The following is an 18716-nucleotide window of genomic DNA, read 5'->3' as shown; positions in this document are numbered from 1 at the left end:
ACTGGTTAAACAAAATCATAACAGTTTTGACTGGTTGGACTTGAACAAGTGCATGTTTACTGAATGACATATACTGAATGCCATGTCCAATATCATTTTGTTTAATACTCACAGCTGCAGTGGCATCAGAATGTCAATATGGTATGCATGGATTGTCTGCACAAGCACGGTTGTTTCACGTAGTTTGTAGCATATTAATATACAATGTATATATCTGTCACAAAAGTCATATGTGTTTAGTAATTAAAAAATATAATAATAAAATACCCAGTTTTGATTTTTCTAATAGGTACTCAAATAATATATTATAATGTGATTGAATAATTTTGAATTAAGAATAAAATAATATTCAATCACATGATAACACATCATTTTAGTATCTAATTAAATACTCTAAACTGCGCATACATAACATTGCTTAAAATATTACCATATAGAGCTACGAGTTTACTTTGATCCATGTTAGCTGAGGCACACCTTATTCTTGTTTGTGGTTATCTGGAAATGAAAAAAGCTGGACCTCTGTGTGCCTGTGTACAATCTGTATTAAATGCATAGGGGAGTTCATAGGTGATGCCATCAAGAACCATCTTATTAGCATTTACTTGTCAGCAACTACCCACTCCATTTAGTCTTCAACCAAACTAGTAACCAAAAGGCCATCTACTGTCCAATAATTTCAATTAAATTATCATGGACTGAGAGAGTGATTTATATATAGTAACTTGGGACGTATACATGTTTTGTAATCAGCATTTCCATTCCAGTTTATCATATGATTTATGTTGGAGTAGTACTTTAAGAAATTCATGTCGAAGGTTCAATCTCTACTCGAATTTATAGAATTATAAATTACTTCATGTTCATGTAATTTTGTATATTGAATTTATGACTTACAGTTATTCTGCGACGCTCTTAACTCTTGCTGACAGTGTGCAGTACTTTTCTGTTAATTTGTACCGAAGAATCTGACTCTTTTTCTGATGTAGAAAACTGTAGTGTCAGTGGAACTAGTCTGCTCAAAGTGCAGGCAACGGGTGATGAAGTTGATTGCCAAACTAGAAGGGATAACTTCCGTTGTCATTGACCCATCAAAGAAAACGGTAACTGTCATCGGTGAAGCTGATCCTGCGAAGATCATCAAGCAGGTTAGAAAATTCAGGAAAACTGCAACAATCGTAAGTGTAGGGCCTCCCAAGGAGGATAAGAAGGATGAGAAGAAGGATGAGAAGAAAGATGAGAAGAAAGATGTCATTACTTGCTCTACGAAACCATGTCAACGTTGCGATGTTTGGTACGTGGTCTGGGACGATGCTTATAGTCATTGTCCCATTCTGTAACTCAGACTGAGTCTGAGTCAACCATGTTTTCTGAATCATGCTCATTAGTCTTGGTTATATTTTCGTCTAATTCATGCATTTCAAAATATTTGATCAGCCTTCAGCCAAAAATTTCTCTGGGGCCTCTGTTTTCCTGCATATGCATACCACTTTCATTGTTTTCATGTCAAATGAATTTAGCAATATGTATTTTGAACGTGGATTTTTTTCTCTTTGAATGCTAATGGGTTATACGGGTGTTCATCACTTGGTTTGAGTTAAATTTGTGTTAGAGTTTCAATATAATAGTTTAATTTATTTATTTTTAAAGTAATATTATTCTTCTGATAATAATATTATTTATCTAATTAATAACTTTTTAGGATAGTTTAAGTTTGAATCTGGCTTAAATATCGTAAGATTGAACTGAGCTTAAACACCTGAATTAAGTGATAATTAAGGTAATTGGTAAAAATAAGCTTCTGAAAACACAAAAGTGTATCCTGATTTCGGACAAAGTGATGGGTCGGTGTCGTTTTAATAAGAGTTAATCGTTATCATGCAAGTGTCCATCAGCAATTATTGCTTGATGACAGAAGCAATGCCACATCAACTTGAAAGCGCGTTAAGGTGGTGATCATCACTGTTTTTTAAAACATATGGGTGATTAAATTTATTATTTTATTGATTTATAATTCAATTGATTGATTTAATTTATTATTAAATTATAATAAATAAATTTTATTTAAAAATTTATAAAAAAATAAAATTAGGATATCTATATTTATAAGAATTAAAATATATCTTTTTTAAAGGGTAATAATAATTTATTAAATTTTAATGAAATAATTAAAATAAAAAAATCATGATCTTATGATATAGGAAAAAAATATAATTCTATAAATTATTATCTATAGAAGATATTTTAATAGATATGAGATACTTTTTTATTTTTTATTTTATTTTCGAATTTATTTTTTCTTACTAACATTTAGAAATCCATCCAATTTAATAAAAAATGATCAAATTACTTAAAAATAATTAAAATCTTAAAATTTTTTCTAAATTTTGATCAAACCCAATTACCCAATTTTGATCGGGTTTAACCAAGTCAGTGAATAAACCACCTTTTTATATTAACTGAATCAGATTTAGAGCTAATTTTTTATTCAATCAGTTGAATCGGTTGATCCGATTCGATTTTAAAATCATTGGTGATCACATTTTTGCACGAAAAGGTCTAGAGATTTCAACATTTTCTAGAGAAAAAAAAAAGTTTTAACTCAAGAATCACAATAGATAATAATATAAACTGTGAGTGTATTCCAACGTGGTAAATTCGAATGAAATATATTAATAGTTTGAACATGTCAAATTTAAATTTAAACTTTGGCTTAATTTGAGTACAACCAGAACTTTAGCTTAGTTTGAGTATGGCTTGTTTGTTTTTTTGTGACCCTCCATTATTTACCTTATTAATAACATTAGATGATCTTATATATCAGCTTAACAAGTTTAAATCAAATATTATAAATTTAATCCTAATGTTTTATAAATTAGAAAAAAAAAATTACGATTCTTTTTTTAGAAAGTTTGCACTATATTGAAAAATTGTACAAATTCCAAACGTTTGTGTAAAATCAATTACAAATATTTTAGATTATTATTATATAATTGGATAGTTTAAAATTATAAATAAAATAATATTTAATTATATAATAATGTATTATTATTTATATATAAAATTATATAATTTTATTAATTTGGATATTTCTATATAGCCTTGATGGTCTTTATACTGTTGCTATGAAATTATGGTATAAGGGCCTGTAATTAAGATTAGGGATGAACTTCAAATGGAAGAATTGGGCTTTAGTAGTAACCCACACAAGTTCCCTGTATTTACTCCATAAAATCTTTTAACATGTAACTCATTTTTAATATAATACAAAGGGTGGACACTATTCAAATATGCTTGAGTTTGGTTTGAAATTGATGTTTTGTAGCATTATCAAATTGAAACTCATCTCATCAAAGATTCATCTTCTTCTTGTGTTACTGTTTACTATTAGAATAAATCGAATTCAATTTCAAGCTGACTAATCTGGACTCGACCCCATCTCGTCTTGGTCCTCAGCTTGAACCGCATCCACTGTTAAATATAAATCAACACAAGCCGGCCAGTTTTCAATTTTTAGGGGAAATTTCATTTAACACGAATAAAAAAATTTCCTTTATAGTGTTTGGTCTAAAGAGTTAAGTACATATAAACCTCTTCAAATGAAAACCAGACTAAAACCTTACATAGCAACAGAATTCCCAATTAGTTTCTTTCTCAACAAACATCCAATCTCTGCTGCCAACCTCTACTTGCGTGCTCCACTTTATCATCATCAACACAAAAAATTTAAGCTGAAAATTTAAAAAAAAAAAAACCAGCAAAAGAGTGTGAATTTGACTCTGACTATTTATATGAATCAACAACTGGTTGAGTGTGTGGAGTTGAAATGGTCTTTGATGGCTTTACCAATCAAAAACAACAAGAACGAAAAAGGTCGCCTTCTAGATTGGAACTAAAGGTAATTTGAGCTAAGTTTTCATTAAAAGTATATAGAAATCCTATGTTCTTCAAGAAGTGGAAAAAAATAATTAGGAGAAAAGAAGGCAGTTAGGCTCATCAGTTGATTATAATGGCGCTCGTTACTGTGTTCCAATCATAGTTGATCACCCAGATACTTGCAAAACACTAGCGATGGATTCAGAAATGAAAGAGAGATAGATTGATGATCTTGATAGGCTCACAGCTGGAAAAGTGGTATTTATTATGTGGACTACCAGGCACAGGGAAATCCAACTTAGTGGCTGCCACGGCTATTTATCTTAATTTCTATGTTTATGATTTGGAACTAAAAGAAGTTCAATGCAACTCTGACTAGAGAAGGCTGTTGATCGGTGCAAGCGATCGTTCTATATCAGACTACTAGTCATCAAGGATGTTGATAATCCTCCTCAGGCAATACAGGTGACTCTCTCTGGGTTGTTGAATTCCATTGATGGGTTGCAGTCAAGTAGCAGAGATGAGTGACTGGAAGTGTTGACAACTAATTACAAGGGCCCTATTGACCCAGTGCTGCTAAGACCAAGACAAATGAATATCCGTCTACACATGTACTACAGCTTGTTTAGTGGTTTCAAGACACTTGCGTCAAACTATTTGAATATTCAGGAGCATTACCTGTTCGAAATCATTGAAGAGAGGAAGGCAACACCAGCTGAAGTTACTGGTGAGCTAATGAAAGGTGCAGATGCTGAAGTTGCTCTTCAAGGGCTTAAAAGTTTCCTGCAAAACCAGGCAACACCAACTGAAGTTCCTGTTGAGCTAATATGAAGCGCAAATGCAGAAGTTGCTCTTCAAGGTGTATCAGATTACTGCAAAAGAAGGCTGCATCAGCAATACAGTGAAAAGGCTGAGAGGGCCATAGTTCAGCATGAGTGCTTCAGGAATTCCAGTGTCCATAACTGTTCGTTTGTTCTGGTTAGGGGTCAATTAGATTGAGCATCCTTATGGAATGTTTCATCATATTCTCACGAATTCTCTGAATCACGCAACCAAACCCCTGGAGAGATTCCTGATAAAAATCTTCTTCAAAGGTGAAGTGGGACTATAATGTCATTCAGGCTTGTGTTATATAAAAGTTGAAATTAAATATTATATATACAAGGATAAAAGATCAGCTAGAAAAAGAAGAAAGATGCAGATGAAATATATTAATAGCTAATATGCGTTTTTCCCCTATATTTTGAAAACTCTAGGCAGCCATATTCATCTCTATCTTGTGAGGATAATAACCAGTCAGTTCAAAATCAGATGCCACAAATGAAACTGTGTCCTTCTCTGTATTAATCCTCAAAATCTGCAGCACAAATTGCACAAGTTAAAGAAAGAGAAAGAAGAGAAATTCTCTGTTCTGCAATATGATAGCAGCATAAAGGAAAAATTTAAATTCAATAGCCCATCACATCGGGATAAACTATAATTTTATTTCAAGTGCTTTTTCCAGTACAATAGCTTACCATATTTTAGTTCTGTTAAAACAAATACCATACACAAAGCGCAATTAACCTTGGAAGAAACTCTCAGTGGTATGACTGTTTTCCCAACAATTAAGGTGGATGTTTAGCACCTCTAGCAATGAGGGGCTTATACTGAGGAGCTTCCTCTGAAAGCTCTATATGCTCTTGTAAAAGCTGGGAGGGACAATGTTATTCTTTGCTGTTAACTAATAAAACTTTCTCTCTTCACCAACTAATATTATTTTCCCTTGAAAGAATTTAAAAAAGCATTTTAACATTAAAAGTTCTTTTCACTAAACAAATATACTCCCTTTATTTTTCAACTTTTAGTATTTTGAATGAAACACACCATTTCATTAAAAGTTGAAACTCAATGTTTCAGTATTCTTCACAATTTTTTTACAATGAGATCTCCATTAGCAGGATTTCTCACACGAACATAAGTAACAAAAGAAAACCGAATGTTATTTTCCACAAATGGTTGAGATGAATACCATGGCTGAAACTCAGAAAGATCAATAGCAGGAATGAAGGTATCACATTCAATGCTATTCTCAATCTCGGTAATGTGGATGGCATCACACCCTGGCGCATTTAGTGCTTCCCTGCATCAGGAAACATCAGCATACATATTGTCACATACAAATCGTAACATTTTACTTACAGGAAAACTGGGCAAAAAGGGGGGGGAGGGGGGGTGGGTGTGGTGTGTGGGGTTGGTGAGGTAATCCACCTTAATATCTGGCCGCCACCTATAACAAACACCTTCTCTATCGACAAACAATAAGGAGCTTCTGCCAACAATTCCAAAGCCGAACGAATGCTTCCACATTTTACAACATCTTCAGCAGATGCAGTATCGAATCTCCCAGAACGAGTCAGCACAACATTCAATCGACCAGGTAGAGGTCGATACTAAAGGGGAATTCTTTCCCATGTCTTCCTACCCATAACTATAGCGTTTTTCTTCCCAGGATCTGATGTAGTCACCGTAAGCTCCTTGAAGAATTTGAGGTCAGAAGGCAATCTCCAGGGTAACTTCCCATCCTTTCCAATGCCCATATCACGTGTTGCAGCCACCAGAACTCGGTAAGTCCTCCTCGGTAATGGTGGATGCATGGTTGTATTGTCATTAGATGGCCTCTTAAGGTTGGCACAGGCCTTGGAATAAAACCTTAGGCTGGGCAGTGGAGACACGATTGCAAGACTGTGGAAGCCACAATCAAAATAACCAAGTAGAACCTGAAAAGTGATTATCATAAAAATTATCATAACAACAGAAATTAGAGACAGAAAATATTTGAGTAAATAAAAGAAAAGAAAAATAATTATGAGAAACAAACTTCATGTTAAAATTTATCTGTTATTACAAATTTCGGTATCAGCTAAGGAGTAGAGGCCATAAAAGAAACCTTTGAAAATTGTCGGTTACTCAAAGCACAGTATTGCATCACCATCTGTATATCGCTGAAACCATGCGAGATCCAATTTTCTTTGTACGATTACGCTTAAACATACAATGGAAAAGCTCAGAGAAATCGAATTACTGAAAATTATAACTCATTTAACTCGTCAATGGAATCTCAATTTCTTTTAATAAAGCAAGGGAAATTTGACAGGAGAACCCGAAGAAATGAACGAGGGCGGCGATAGAATTAGAGCGCCAAACTGCAAACTCGTTTTCCGGACGGAGGAAAAAGCAGGGGTAAACCGAGTAGATTTCATTTTTCAATAAAATCTATCAATTTTAGCCTATAATATATGTATATACATTTATATATTTATCATTTTATTATATAATAAAATAATATTTAATTATATAATAATATATACGTAACTATATTTTCACCGTATATACATATAAGGTGAAAGGAGTGAATTTGCCTTCATCACTCAATCGATATGATAACTGATTTACCTAAATGCCCTTAATCGCCCTTCGTTCCTTGCGTATACATAAAATTAGGTATGTACACGAGCCCTCTACCTCAAGCACATGGCAAATTAACTTGAGAGAGAAGCTCTGTTATTTTTTAAAGGCTGAAGGACTATTTCTCACCCAAGGTATGTTTTTTCTGTAAATTCTTATCCAAAGATGTCAATAGGCCGGACTGACTTCGGCTCGACCCATTGGGCTAATGGGTCTGGCTAGGCCTGAGGCTCAAACAGTAATGGGCCTCGGGTCGGGTCAGGCTTTATTAAATAGATCGTGCTAGACTTTATTCGGATCTTAATCGTGTCAGCTCGACCCATTTAAACAATATTTAAAAAAAAGTTTTAATTAAAATTTTTAAACACAAATTATTTTTCAATTATTAAAACCGAATATATGAATATATCTTTATTTAATTAGAATATGGATATATCTTTAGAATATTAGGAATATTTCGACATAATATTTATTTATAACTTTATCTCTTTATTTTATAAATAACGTATTTCTTAACAAGATTACTAATTATTTGTTAGAATTTTTTCAAAGAAAATAACATATACTTTGAAATAGCAAACCAAATCATTTTAAAAACTTCTTTTGGTTCAGTTAACATAAATACTCACATAATTTTCTCATTTATCATCACATACATAAAAATTACTATATATATAAATGATAGATACAAATAGGTATAAATAAACTTACGTGTTATTATGTAATTAAGTAATCTAATTATTTATATAATCTTTAATTTAAAATTATATAATGACATATATCAGTTTATTTGTATTTATTAATATTTACCCATTTAGATATAAAATATTATAGATTCGTGTATGAAGGGAAAAATGTTGTTTAAAATTATATAAAAAAGAAACCTATAAGAAGGAAGATTCCAAGAATCATAAGAATCATCTTTCCAATTTGTATTATTGCCAAATTGAGATTGGCTAAAGTGTTTAATTAATAATTTTATTAGTAACTTAGAAAAAAAATTATATTATTTTCTATATTATTAACAATTTAAATTGGCAAAATTTTTATTTAGCTTATTTAAGTGTTGAAATATTATTCTCTATATTATTTTTTGACTTCAACACTGTTTTTTATTCTATGGTAAAACCCTTTTTAATAACTATGATCATTTTTTTAATAGTTTTAATTAGACAAGTAGCAACTTTTTAAAAATTTCAATTCAGGCCGAATTTGAATATGCCTAACTCAAAATCAATTATGTGAAGCTGCTTCTGCTCTTGTGCCAGGAAAAAATAAAAAATTTTATATTATAAACAGTGTCATGCGGGGCTGGGCCAGCCCATGAGTTTAATATTAAAGCTCAAGGCCTGGCCCGATATGCTACAGTACATGTCGGGCTTTGTCATGCTCAGGTTTTTTTTCATGCTTCGGGCCGAGCCTCCATTCGATCCGGCCCAATTGACGTGTCTATTCCTACCCGTTAACTTTAAAAAGCCTGTTTACCTACTCATAAGCTGTTAAAAAAAATGACAGATTGACGGATTCCAGGGAAAAATCGTCATTTCGTCTATAATATTAAAAATAAACTTAAATTTAATTTATTTTTTACCCCCAAACCCTAAAAACTAATACTTTCCCCCCAACCCAAGTTTTCAACAATTGCATATTCCACCCTAGAGTTTCTAAATCAGATCCAATTTTTTCGGCAACGACCGGCGCTCTCCAAGCACCTACGCTCCCTTCCCGACGACCCCTTCTTTCGACCGTGTGACCTCCGATTCTCCTAGGCGTCGTCTTCATCGACGACAACACCTAGGAGTGTCGAAGGTTGCACGGTCGGAAGGAGGTGTCGTCGATGAGGGAGAGTAGGTGCTTGGAGAGCTTTGATCGTCTCCGAAAAAATTGAATCTGAAGTTTGGAAACCCTAGGGGGGAAAAACAGTTTTTGAAAACTTGGGTTGGGGGGAAAGTGTTAGTTTTTAGGGTTTGAGAGGAAAAATGATATGACTAACAGATTCAGTTAAGTTTAACGGCTCATAGGTGAGTAAATGGGTTTTTCAAAGTTAACGGAGAACTTTGAGAGTTCCTCATAGTTTGGGTGGGAAATAATCCTTTGGCCTTTTTTAAATTCCATGCTATTAAAAGCATTTGCTTTTAGGTGTTACTGCCACGGTTGTTAAAGCAAATGTTTTTAATGAGTCCTGACTTGTTAATGGTCCCCTTCTCTCTCTCTCTCTCTCTCTCTCTCTCTATCTCTCTCTGTAGTACATGCAGCCAAAAATGAATTAACTAGATTGCAGAGGTGGGCCAAATTTTGTCCATTTTGCTGAGACTTATTCCTGTTAATACTCCATTGAATGACTTATGGATTTATTGATATTCCTAAATATAGCTAAGAATATTAGAATAAAATTACTCCTGATCACAAGCTACAAAATGTTACCAGTTATAGCTGGATCAAACTGGTTAAACAAAATCATAACAGTTTGGACTGGTTGGACTTTGAACAAGTGCATGTTTACTGAATGCCATGTCCAATATCATTTTGTTTAATATTCACAGCTGCAGTGGCATCAGAATGTCAATATGATATCCATGGATTGTCTGCACAAGCACGGTTGTTTCACATAGTTTGAAGCATATTAATATATAATGTATATATCTGTCACAAAAGTCATATGTGTTTAATAATTGAAAAATATAACAATAAAATACCTAGTTTTGATTTTTCAAATAGGTACTCAGATGATGTGTTATAATGTGATTGAGTAATTTTAAATTAAATATAAAATAATATCTAATTATATAATAACATATCATTTTAGTATCCAATTAAATATTTTAAATTAAGTATACATAACATTTGCTTAAAATATTACCATATAGAGCTACGAGGTTACTTTGATCCATGTCAGCTGAGGCACACCTTATTCTTGTTTGTGGAATCTGGAAATAAAAAAAGCTGGACTTCTGTGTGCCCGTGTACAATCTGTATCAAATGCATAGGGGAGTTCATAGGTTATGCCATCAAGAGCCTTCTTAATAGCATTTACTTCTTGTCAGCAACTACATAACATTGCTTAAAATATTACCATATTGAGCTACGAGGTTACTTTGATCCATGTCAGCTGAGGCACACCTTATTCTTGTTTGTGGAATCTGGAAATAAAAAAAGCTGGACTTCTGTGTGCCTGTGTACAATCTGTATTAAATGCATAGGGGTGTTCATAGGTGATGCTATCAAGAGCCTTCTTATTAGCATTTACTTCTTGTCAGCAACTACCCACTCCATTCAGTCTTCAACCAAAGTTGTAACCAAAAGCTCATCTACTGTCCAATAATTTCTATTAAATAATCATGGACTGAGAGAGTGATTTATATATAGTAACTTGGGACGTATACATGTTTTGTAATCAGCATTTCCATTCCAGTTTATCATATGATTTTATGTTGGAGTAGTACTTTAAGAAATTCATGTCGAAGGTTCAATCTCTACTCGAATTTATAGAATTATAAATTACTTCATGTTCATGTAATTTTGTATATTGAATTTATGACTTACCGTTATTCTGCGACGCTCTTAACTCTTGCTGACAGTGTGCAGTACTTTTCTGTTAATTTGTACCGAAGAATCTGACTCTGTTTCTGGTGCAGAAAACTGTAGTGTCAGTGGAACTAGTCTGCTCGAAGTGCAGGCAACATGTGATGAAGTTGATTGCCAAACTAGAAGGGATAACTTCCGTTGTCATTGACTCATCAAAGAATACGGTAACTGTCATCGGTGAAGCTGATCCTGCGAAGATCATCAAGGAGGTTAGAAAATTCAGGAAAACTGCAACAATCGTAAGTGTAGGGCCTCCCAAGGAGGAGAAGAAGAAGGAGGAGAAGAAGGATGACAAGAAAGATGTCAAGAAAGACGTCATTACTTGCTCTCCGAGGCCATGTCAACATTGCGATGTTTGGTATGTGATCAGGGACGATGCTTATAGTTATTGTTCCATTCTGTAACTCAGACTGAGTCTGAGTCAACCATGTTTTCTGAATCATGCTCATTAGTCTTGGTTATATTTTCGTCTAATTCATGCATGTCAAAATATTTGATCAGCCTTCAGGAAAAAATTTCTCTGGGGCCTCTGTTTTCCTGCATATGCATACCACTTTCATTGTTTTCACGTCAAATGAATTTAGCAATATGTATTTTGAATGTGGATTTTTTTCTCTTTGAATGCTAATGTGTTATACCGGGGTTCACCATTTAGTTCGAGTCATATTTGTGTTAGAGTTTCAATACCGTAATTCAGTTTATTTATCTTTAAAGTGATACTATTCCTCCGATGATAGTATTCATCTATAGAAAATATTATTTATCTTGTTAATAATTTTTTTATGATAGTTTAAGTTCGAGCTTGGGCTAGATATTGTACAATTGAATTGAGCTTAAAAACCTTAATTAAGTGGTAATTAAGGTAATTGGTAAAAATAAGCTTCTGAAAATACAAAATTGTATCCTGATTTCCGACAAAGTGATGGGTCGGTGTAGTTTTAATAAGAAGATACATGAGTTAATCGTTATCATGGAAGTTTCCATCAACAATTATAGCTTGATGAAAGAAGCAATGCCACATCAACTTGAAAGCACGTTAAGGTGGTGATCATCAATATTTTTAAGGTTGGACTGAAGATCACAATAATTATTTTAAGGGTTTATGATTTGATCAATTTAATCAAAAATTAATCGGTTCAATTTATTATTAAATTATAATGAATATATTTTACTTAAAAATTTATAAAAAAATAAAATCAATCAGGATATTTATATCTACGAAGATTAAAATATATCTTTTTTAAGAAGTAACAATTATTTATTTAATTTCAATGAAACAATTAAAATAAAAAAGTCTCAATTTTTTGATACAAAAAAAAATATAATTTTGTCAATTATTGTTTATAGAAGACATTTCAATAGATATCAGATACTTTTTTCTTTTTTTATTTTATTTTCAAACTTATTTTTCCTTACAAACATTTAAACATCCATCAAATTTAATAAAAAATGATTAAATAATTCAAAAATAATTAAAATATTCTAAATTTTGGTCAAACCTGATTTTGATCAAGTTTAATCAAATCAGTGAATAAATTGCCTTTTCATATTAACTAAATCAAACTTAGAGTCAATTTTCGATCCAAATAATTGAATCGATTGATCAAATTTGATTTTAAAATCATCAATGATCACATTTTTGCACAAAAAGGTTTAGAGATTTCAACATTTTCTAGAGAAAAAAAAGTTTTAACTCAAGATTCACAGTAGATAATAATATAAACTGTGGGTGTATTCCAACTTAGTATATTCGAATGAAATCTATTAATAGTTTAAACATGCCAAATTTAAATTAAAACTTTGGCTTTGTTTGAGTATGACTTGTTTGTTTTATTGTGACCCTCCATTATTTACCTTATTAATAACATTAGATGGATCTTGTATATCAGCTTAACAAGTTTAAATCCAATATTATAAATTTAATCCTTATGTTTTATAAATTTAAAAAAAAATTATGATTATTTTTTTTCAGAAAGTTTGCATTACATTGAAAAATTGTACAAATTACAAAAGTTTGTGTAAAATCAATTACAAAAAATTTTGGATACACAATTCATTTTCTACTTGCATAGAGTAATATTACGTTTATAAACAATATATAAAATTTTATATTCAAAAAATGATATATCACCATATAATTAGATAATTTAAAAGTAAAGATAAAATAATATCTAATTATATAATAATATATTATTATTTATATATAAAATTATATAATTATGTATATATATAATTTTATTAATTCAAATATTTCTATATAACCTTGACGATGTTTATACTGTTGCTACGAAATTATGAGATAAGGCCCTGTAATTAAGATTAGGGATGAACTTCAAATGGAAGAATTGGGCTTTAGTAGTAACCCACACAAGTTCCCTGTATTTACTCCAGAAAATCTTTCAACATATAACTCATTTTTAATAGGCCAAAAGACTATTTCCCACCCAAAGTATGCAGTTTTCTCAAGTTTCTACCTATTAATTTTGAAAATCTTATTTACCCATCTATGAACTGTTAAAATTAACAGAACCCTAACTCCTAAAAAATTTATCTCATTTTCCCTCCTAAAATTTTAAAAACTAACAAATTTCTCCCAACTTAAGTTTTAAAAAACAACATTTCCCCCCTTAGGGTTTTCAATTTTTCGGAGTTAGTTTTTCGACGCCATTTCTTCCACTCCGGTGACCTCCAGGCAACGCTTTTTCCTCTCTGGTGCGGCCTCCTTTCGATGGTTGTCCTGGACATGATCGTCGACGAAGACGATCGTGCTTCATCGAGACGAAGACAAATCATCTTCATTCAGAGATGAAGACGAGGTCTTTGTCAAAGACGAAAACTTTTCGTCGTCGACAAAGACCTCATCTTAGTCCACGACCGTACCCAGGACAACTGTCGGAAGGAGGCCGCACCGAAGAGGAAGAAGCGTTGCCTGGAGGTCACCCGAGAGAAAAAAACAGTGCCGAAAAACTATCTCAGAAAAATTGAAAACCCTAGGGGTGAGAATGTTGTTTTTTAAAACTTGAGTTGAAAAAAATTCTTAGTTTTTTGGATTTAGGGGAGAAAATAAAATCTAATTTAAGTTTATTTTTAATAATACAGAGAAAACGATGATTTTACCCTTAAAACCGTTAATTTTAACCGATCACAAGTGGATAAATGAGATTTTCAAAATTAACAGGAAAAGACTTAAAAAAACAGCATATCTTGGGTGGGAAATAGTCCTTTGGCCTATTTAATATAATACAACTGGTGGAGACTATTCAAATATGCTTGAGTTTGATTTGAAATTGATGTTTTGTTGTATCATCAAATTGAAACTCATCTCATCAAAGATTCGTCTTCTTCTTGTGTTACAGTTTACTATTAGAATAAACCGAACTCAGTTTCAAACTGACTAACCTGAACTCGACCCCATCTCTTCTTGGTCCTCAGCTTGAACCGCATCCACTGCTAAATATAAATCAACACAAGCCGGCCAGCTTTCAATTCTTAGGGAAAATTTCATTTAACACAAATATAAAAATTTCCTTTATAGTGTTTGGTCTAAAGAGTTTAGTAGATATAACCTCTTCAAACGAAAACCAGACTAGAACCTTACATAGCAACAATTCCCAATTAGTTTCTTTCTCAACAAACATCCAATCTCTGCTGCCAACCTCTACTTGCGTGCTCCACTCTATCATCATCAACACACAAAATTTAAGCTGAAAATTTGAAATAAAAAAAACCACCAAAAGAGTGAGAATTTGACTGTGACTATTAATATGAATCAACAACTGGTTGAGTATGTGAAGTTGAAATGGTCTTTGATGGCTTTACCAATAAAAAAACAACAAGAACGAAAAAGGTCGGCTTCTAGATTGAAACTAAAGGTAATTTGAGCTAAGTTTTCATTAAAAGTATATGGAAATCCTACGTTCTTCAAGAAGTGGAAAAAAATAATAAGGAGAAAAGGAGGCAGTTAAGCTCATCAGTTGATTATAATGGCGCCCATTACTGTGGTCCAATCATAGTTGATCACCCAGATACTTGCAAAACACTAGCGATGGATTCAGAAATGAAAGAGAGATAGATTGATGATCTTGATAGGCTCATAGCTGGAAAAGTGGTATTTATTATGTGGACTACCAGGCACAGGGAAATCCAGCTTAGTGGCTGCCATGGCTATTTATCTTAATTTCTATGATTATGATTTGGAACTAAAAGAAGTTCAATGCAACCCTGACTAGAGAAGGCTGTTGATCAGTGCAAGCAATCGTTCTATATCAGACTATTAGTCATCAAGGATGTTGATAATCCTCCTCAGGCAATACAGGTGACTATCTCTGGGTTGTTGAATTCCATTGATGGGTTGCAGTCAAGTAGCAGAGATGAGTGACTAGTAGCGTTGACAACTAATTACAAGGGCCCTATTGACCCAGTGCTGCTAAGACCAAGACAAATGAATATCCGTCTACACATGTACTACTGCTTGTTTAGTGGTTTCAAGACGCTTGCGTCAAACTATTTGAATATTCAGGAGCATTACCTGTTTGAAATCATTGAAGAGAGGAAGGCAACACCAGCTGAAGTTACTGGTGAGCTAATGAAAGGTGCAGATGCTGAAGTTGCTCTTCAAGGGCTTAATTTGTTTCCTGCAAAACCAGGCAACACCAACTGAAGTTACTGTTGAGCTAATATGAAGCGCAAATGCAGAAGTTGCTCTTCAAGGTGTATCAGTTTCCTGCAAATAAAGGCTGCATCAGCAATACAGTGAAAAGGCTGAGAGGGCCATAGTTCAGCATGAGTTCTTCAGGAATTCCAGTTTCCATAACTGTTAGTTTGTTCTGGTTAGGGTCAATTAGATTGAGCATCCTTATGGAATGTTTCATCATATTCTCACGAATTCTCTGAATCACGCAACCAAACCCCTGCAGAGATTCCTGATAAAAATCTTCTTCAAAGGTGAAGTGGGACTATAATGTCATTCAGGCTTGTGTTATGTAAAAGTTGAAATTAAATATTATATATACAGGGATAAAAGATCAGCTAGAAAAAGAAGAAAGATGCAGATGAAATATATTAATAGCTAATATGCGTTTTTCCCCTATATTTTGAAAACTCTAGGCAGCCATATTCATCTCTATCTTGTGAGGATAATAACCAATTAGTTCAAAATCAGATGCCACAAATGAAACTGTGTCCTTCTCTGTATTAATCCTCAAAATCTGCAGCACAAATTGCACAAGTTAAAGAAAGGGAAAGAAGAGAAATTCTCTGTTCTGCAATATGATAGCAGCATAAAGGAAAAATTTAAATTCAATAGCCCATCACATCGGGATAAACTATAATTTCATTTCAAGTGCTTTTTCCAGTACAATAGCTTACCATATTTTAGTTCTGTTAAAACAAATACCATACACAAAGCGCAATTAACCTTGGAAGAAACTCTCAGTGGTATGACTGTTTTCCCAACAATTAAAGTGGATGTTTAGCACCTCTAGCAATGAGGGGCTTATACTGAGGAGCTTCCTCTGAAAGCTATATATGCTCTTGTAAAAGCTGGGAGGGGCAATGTTATTCTTTGCTGTTGACTAATGAAACTTTTTCTCTTCACCAACTAATATAATTTTCCTTTGAAAGAATTAAAAAAAGCAATTTAACATTAAAAGTTCTTTTCACTAAACAAAAATACTCCCTTTATTTTTCAACTTTTAGTATTTTGAATGAAACACACCATTTCATTAACAGTTGAAACTCAATGTTTCAATGTTCTTCACAATTTTTTTACAATGAGATCTCCATTAGCAAGATTTCTCACACGAACATAAGTAACAAAAGAAAACCGAATGTTATTTTCCACAAATGGTTGAGATGAATACCGTGGCTGAAACTCAGAAAGATCAATAGCAGGAATGAAGGTATCACATTCAATGCTATTCTCAATCTCGGTAATGTGGATGGCATCACACCCTGGCGCATTTAGTGCTTCCCTGCATCAGGAAACATCAGCATACATATTTTCACATACAAATCGTAACATTTTACTTACAGTAAAACAGGGGAAAAAAGGGGGGGGGGGGGGGGGGGGGGGGTGTGTTTGTGTGGGGGTGGGTGGGTGTGGTGTGTGGGGTTGGTGAGGTAATCCACCTTAATATCTGGCCGCCACCTATAACAAACACCTTCTCTATCGACAAACAATAAGGAGCTTCTGCCAACAATTCCAAAGCCGAACGAATGCTTCCACATTTTACAACATCTTCAGCAGATGCAGTATCGAATCTCCCAGAACGAGTCAGCACAACATTCAATCGACCAGGTAGAGGCCGATACTGAAGGGGAATGCTTTCCCATGTCTTCCTACCCATAACTATAGCGTTTTTCTTCCCAGGATCTGATGTAGTCACCGTAAGCTCCTTGAAGAATTTGAGGTCAGAAGGCAATCTCCAGGGTAACTTCCCATCCTTTCCAATGCCCATATCACGTGTTGCAGCCACCACAACTTGGTAAGTCCTCCTCGGTAATGGTGGATGCACGGTTGTATTGTCATTAGATGGCCTCTTAAGGTTGGCACAGGCCTTGGAATAAAACCTTAGGCCGGGCAGTGGAGACACGATTGCAAGACTGTGGAAGCCACAATCAAAATAACCAAGTAGAACCTGAAAAGTGATTATCATAAAAATTATCATAACAGAAATTAGAGACAGAAAATATTTGAGTAAATAAAAGAAAAGAAAAATAATTATGAGAAACAAACTTCATGTTAAAATTTATCTGTTATTACAAATTTCGGTATCAGCTTAGGAGTAGAGGCCATAAAAGAAACCTTTGAAAATTGTCGGTTACTAAAAGCACAGTATTGCATCACCATCTGTATATCGCTGAAACCATGCCAGATCCAATTATCTTTCTACGATTACGCTTAAACATACAATGGAAAAGCTCAGAGAAATCGAATTACTGAAAATTATAACTCATTTAACTCGTCAATGGAATCTAAATTTCTTTTAATAAAGCAAGAGAAATTTGACAGGAGAACCTGAAGAAATGAATGAGAGCGGCGATAGAATTAGAGCGCCAAACTGCAAACTCGTTTTCCGGACGAAGGAAAAAGCAGGGGGAAACCGAGTAGATTTCATTTTTCAATAAAATCTATCAATTTTGAGCCTCTATATATATATATATATAATTTTATTATATAATAAAATAATATTTAATTATATAATAATATATATAAATATATACGTAACTATATGTTTACCGTATATCCACAAAAGGTGAAAGGAGTGAATTTGCCTTCATCACTCAACCGATATGATAACTGATTTACCTAAATACCCTTAATCGCCCTTCGTTTCTTGTGTATACATAAAATTAGGTATGTACACGAGCCATCTAACTCAAGCACATGGCAAGTCTAGAATGCGGCTCAATCTGGTGGATAGTAATATCGGATACGGGGAATAACTGCCAAAAAAAAAAAATCAGAAGAGAAGAATAATTGAGGAAGAAATAGAAAAATAGCCAAAAAGATAATAATAATAATCAAAGGAAAAAAAACCACAGACAACGCGAACTCTATTTAACTCAACAAATGATTTCTTCTTCGACTTAATTTCAACTTATTCAAATGAAATACTAAACTAACTTCAGACCAATCCTATTCAAATTTATATTGTAAAATTTCATATTTAATAAAATTAATATAAATAAATGATATACAAATAAGAGTGATAATAAAAAAGAAAGGAGAAAGAACTCAATCTCCATCCCTATTTTTGTATAGAAAATCAATCTCTATCTTTGACTTATCTCTATTATAAAAATAA

The 18716-nt window shown here is 33.1% G+C and overlaps 2 protein-coding genes across 20 annotated transcripts; one reads left to right on the top strand and one right to left on the bottom strand.

Moving 5' to 3' along the window:
- The first annotated feature begins 638 nt into the window (after nt 1-638).
- LOC123229279 (heavy metal-associated isoprenylated plant protein 2-like) lies at nt 639-1602 on the top strand. The gene is made up of 2 exons (XM_044654970.1): nt 639-818; nt 990-1602. The coding sequence occupies exons 1-2, from the start codon at nt 810-812 to the stop codon at nt 1338-1340; spliced, it is 360 nt and encodes a 119-aa protein (XP_044510905.1). The 5' UTR covers nt 639-809; the 3' UTR covers nt 1341-1602.
- A 1930-nt stretch (nt 1603-3532) lies between these two features.
- Nucleotides 3533-18071, bottom strand: LOC123229278 (bifunctional dihydrofolate reductase-thymidylate synthase-like). 19 transcript variants are annotated; one of them, XR_006504845.1, is made up of 6 exons: nt 17927-18048; nt 6806-6860; nt 6127-6635; nt 5888-5998; nt 4555-5233; nt 3533-3731 (listed from the first exon to the last, which is right to left on the bottom strand). XR_006504845.1 is itself a non-coding variant. In XM_044654956.1 (5 exons), exons 1-3 carry the CDS (start codon nt 17756-17758, stop codon nt 16664-16666), a joined length of 813 nt encoding a protein of 270 aa, XP_044510891.1. In that variant the 5' UTR covers nt 17759-18043; the 3' UTR covers nt 14174-14358; nt 14475-14612; nt 15437-16663. The 19 variants fall into 19 exon arrangements, 17 of the variants coding, with proteins under 17 accessions (XP_044510891.1, XP_044510892.1, XP_044510889.1 ...); XM_044654956.1 differs by lacking the exons at nt 3533-3731; nt 4555-5233; nt 5888-5998; nt 6127-6635; nt 6806-6860 and adding exons at nt 14174-14358; nt 14475-14612; nt 15437-16880; nt 17038-17546 and having other exon boundaries at nt 17672-18043; XM_044654957.1 differs by lacking the exons at nt 3533-3731; nt 4555-5233; nt 5888-5998; nt 6127-6635; nt 6806-6860 and adding exons at nt 14174-14355; nt 14475-14612; nt 15437-16880; nt 17038-17546 and having other exon boundaries at nt 17672-18043.
- Nucleotides 18072-18716: the final 645 nt, after the last annotated feature.

This window comes from Mangifera indica, chromosome 11, assembly GCF_011075055.1.
Source record: "Mangifera indica cultivar Alphonso chromosome 11, CATAS_Mindica_2.1, whole genome shotgun sequence".
In the NCBI taxonomy this organism is placed as follows: domain Eukaryota; kingdom Viridiplantae; phylum Streptophyta; class Magnoliopsida; order Sapindales; family Anacardiaceae; genus Mangifera; species Mangifera indica.
Note: the sequence above shows the minus strand (reverse complement) of the source record. Positions and strands in the feature narration are given on the sequence as shown.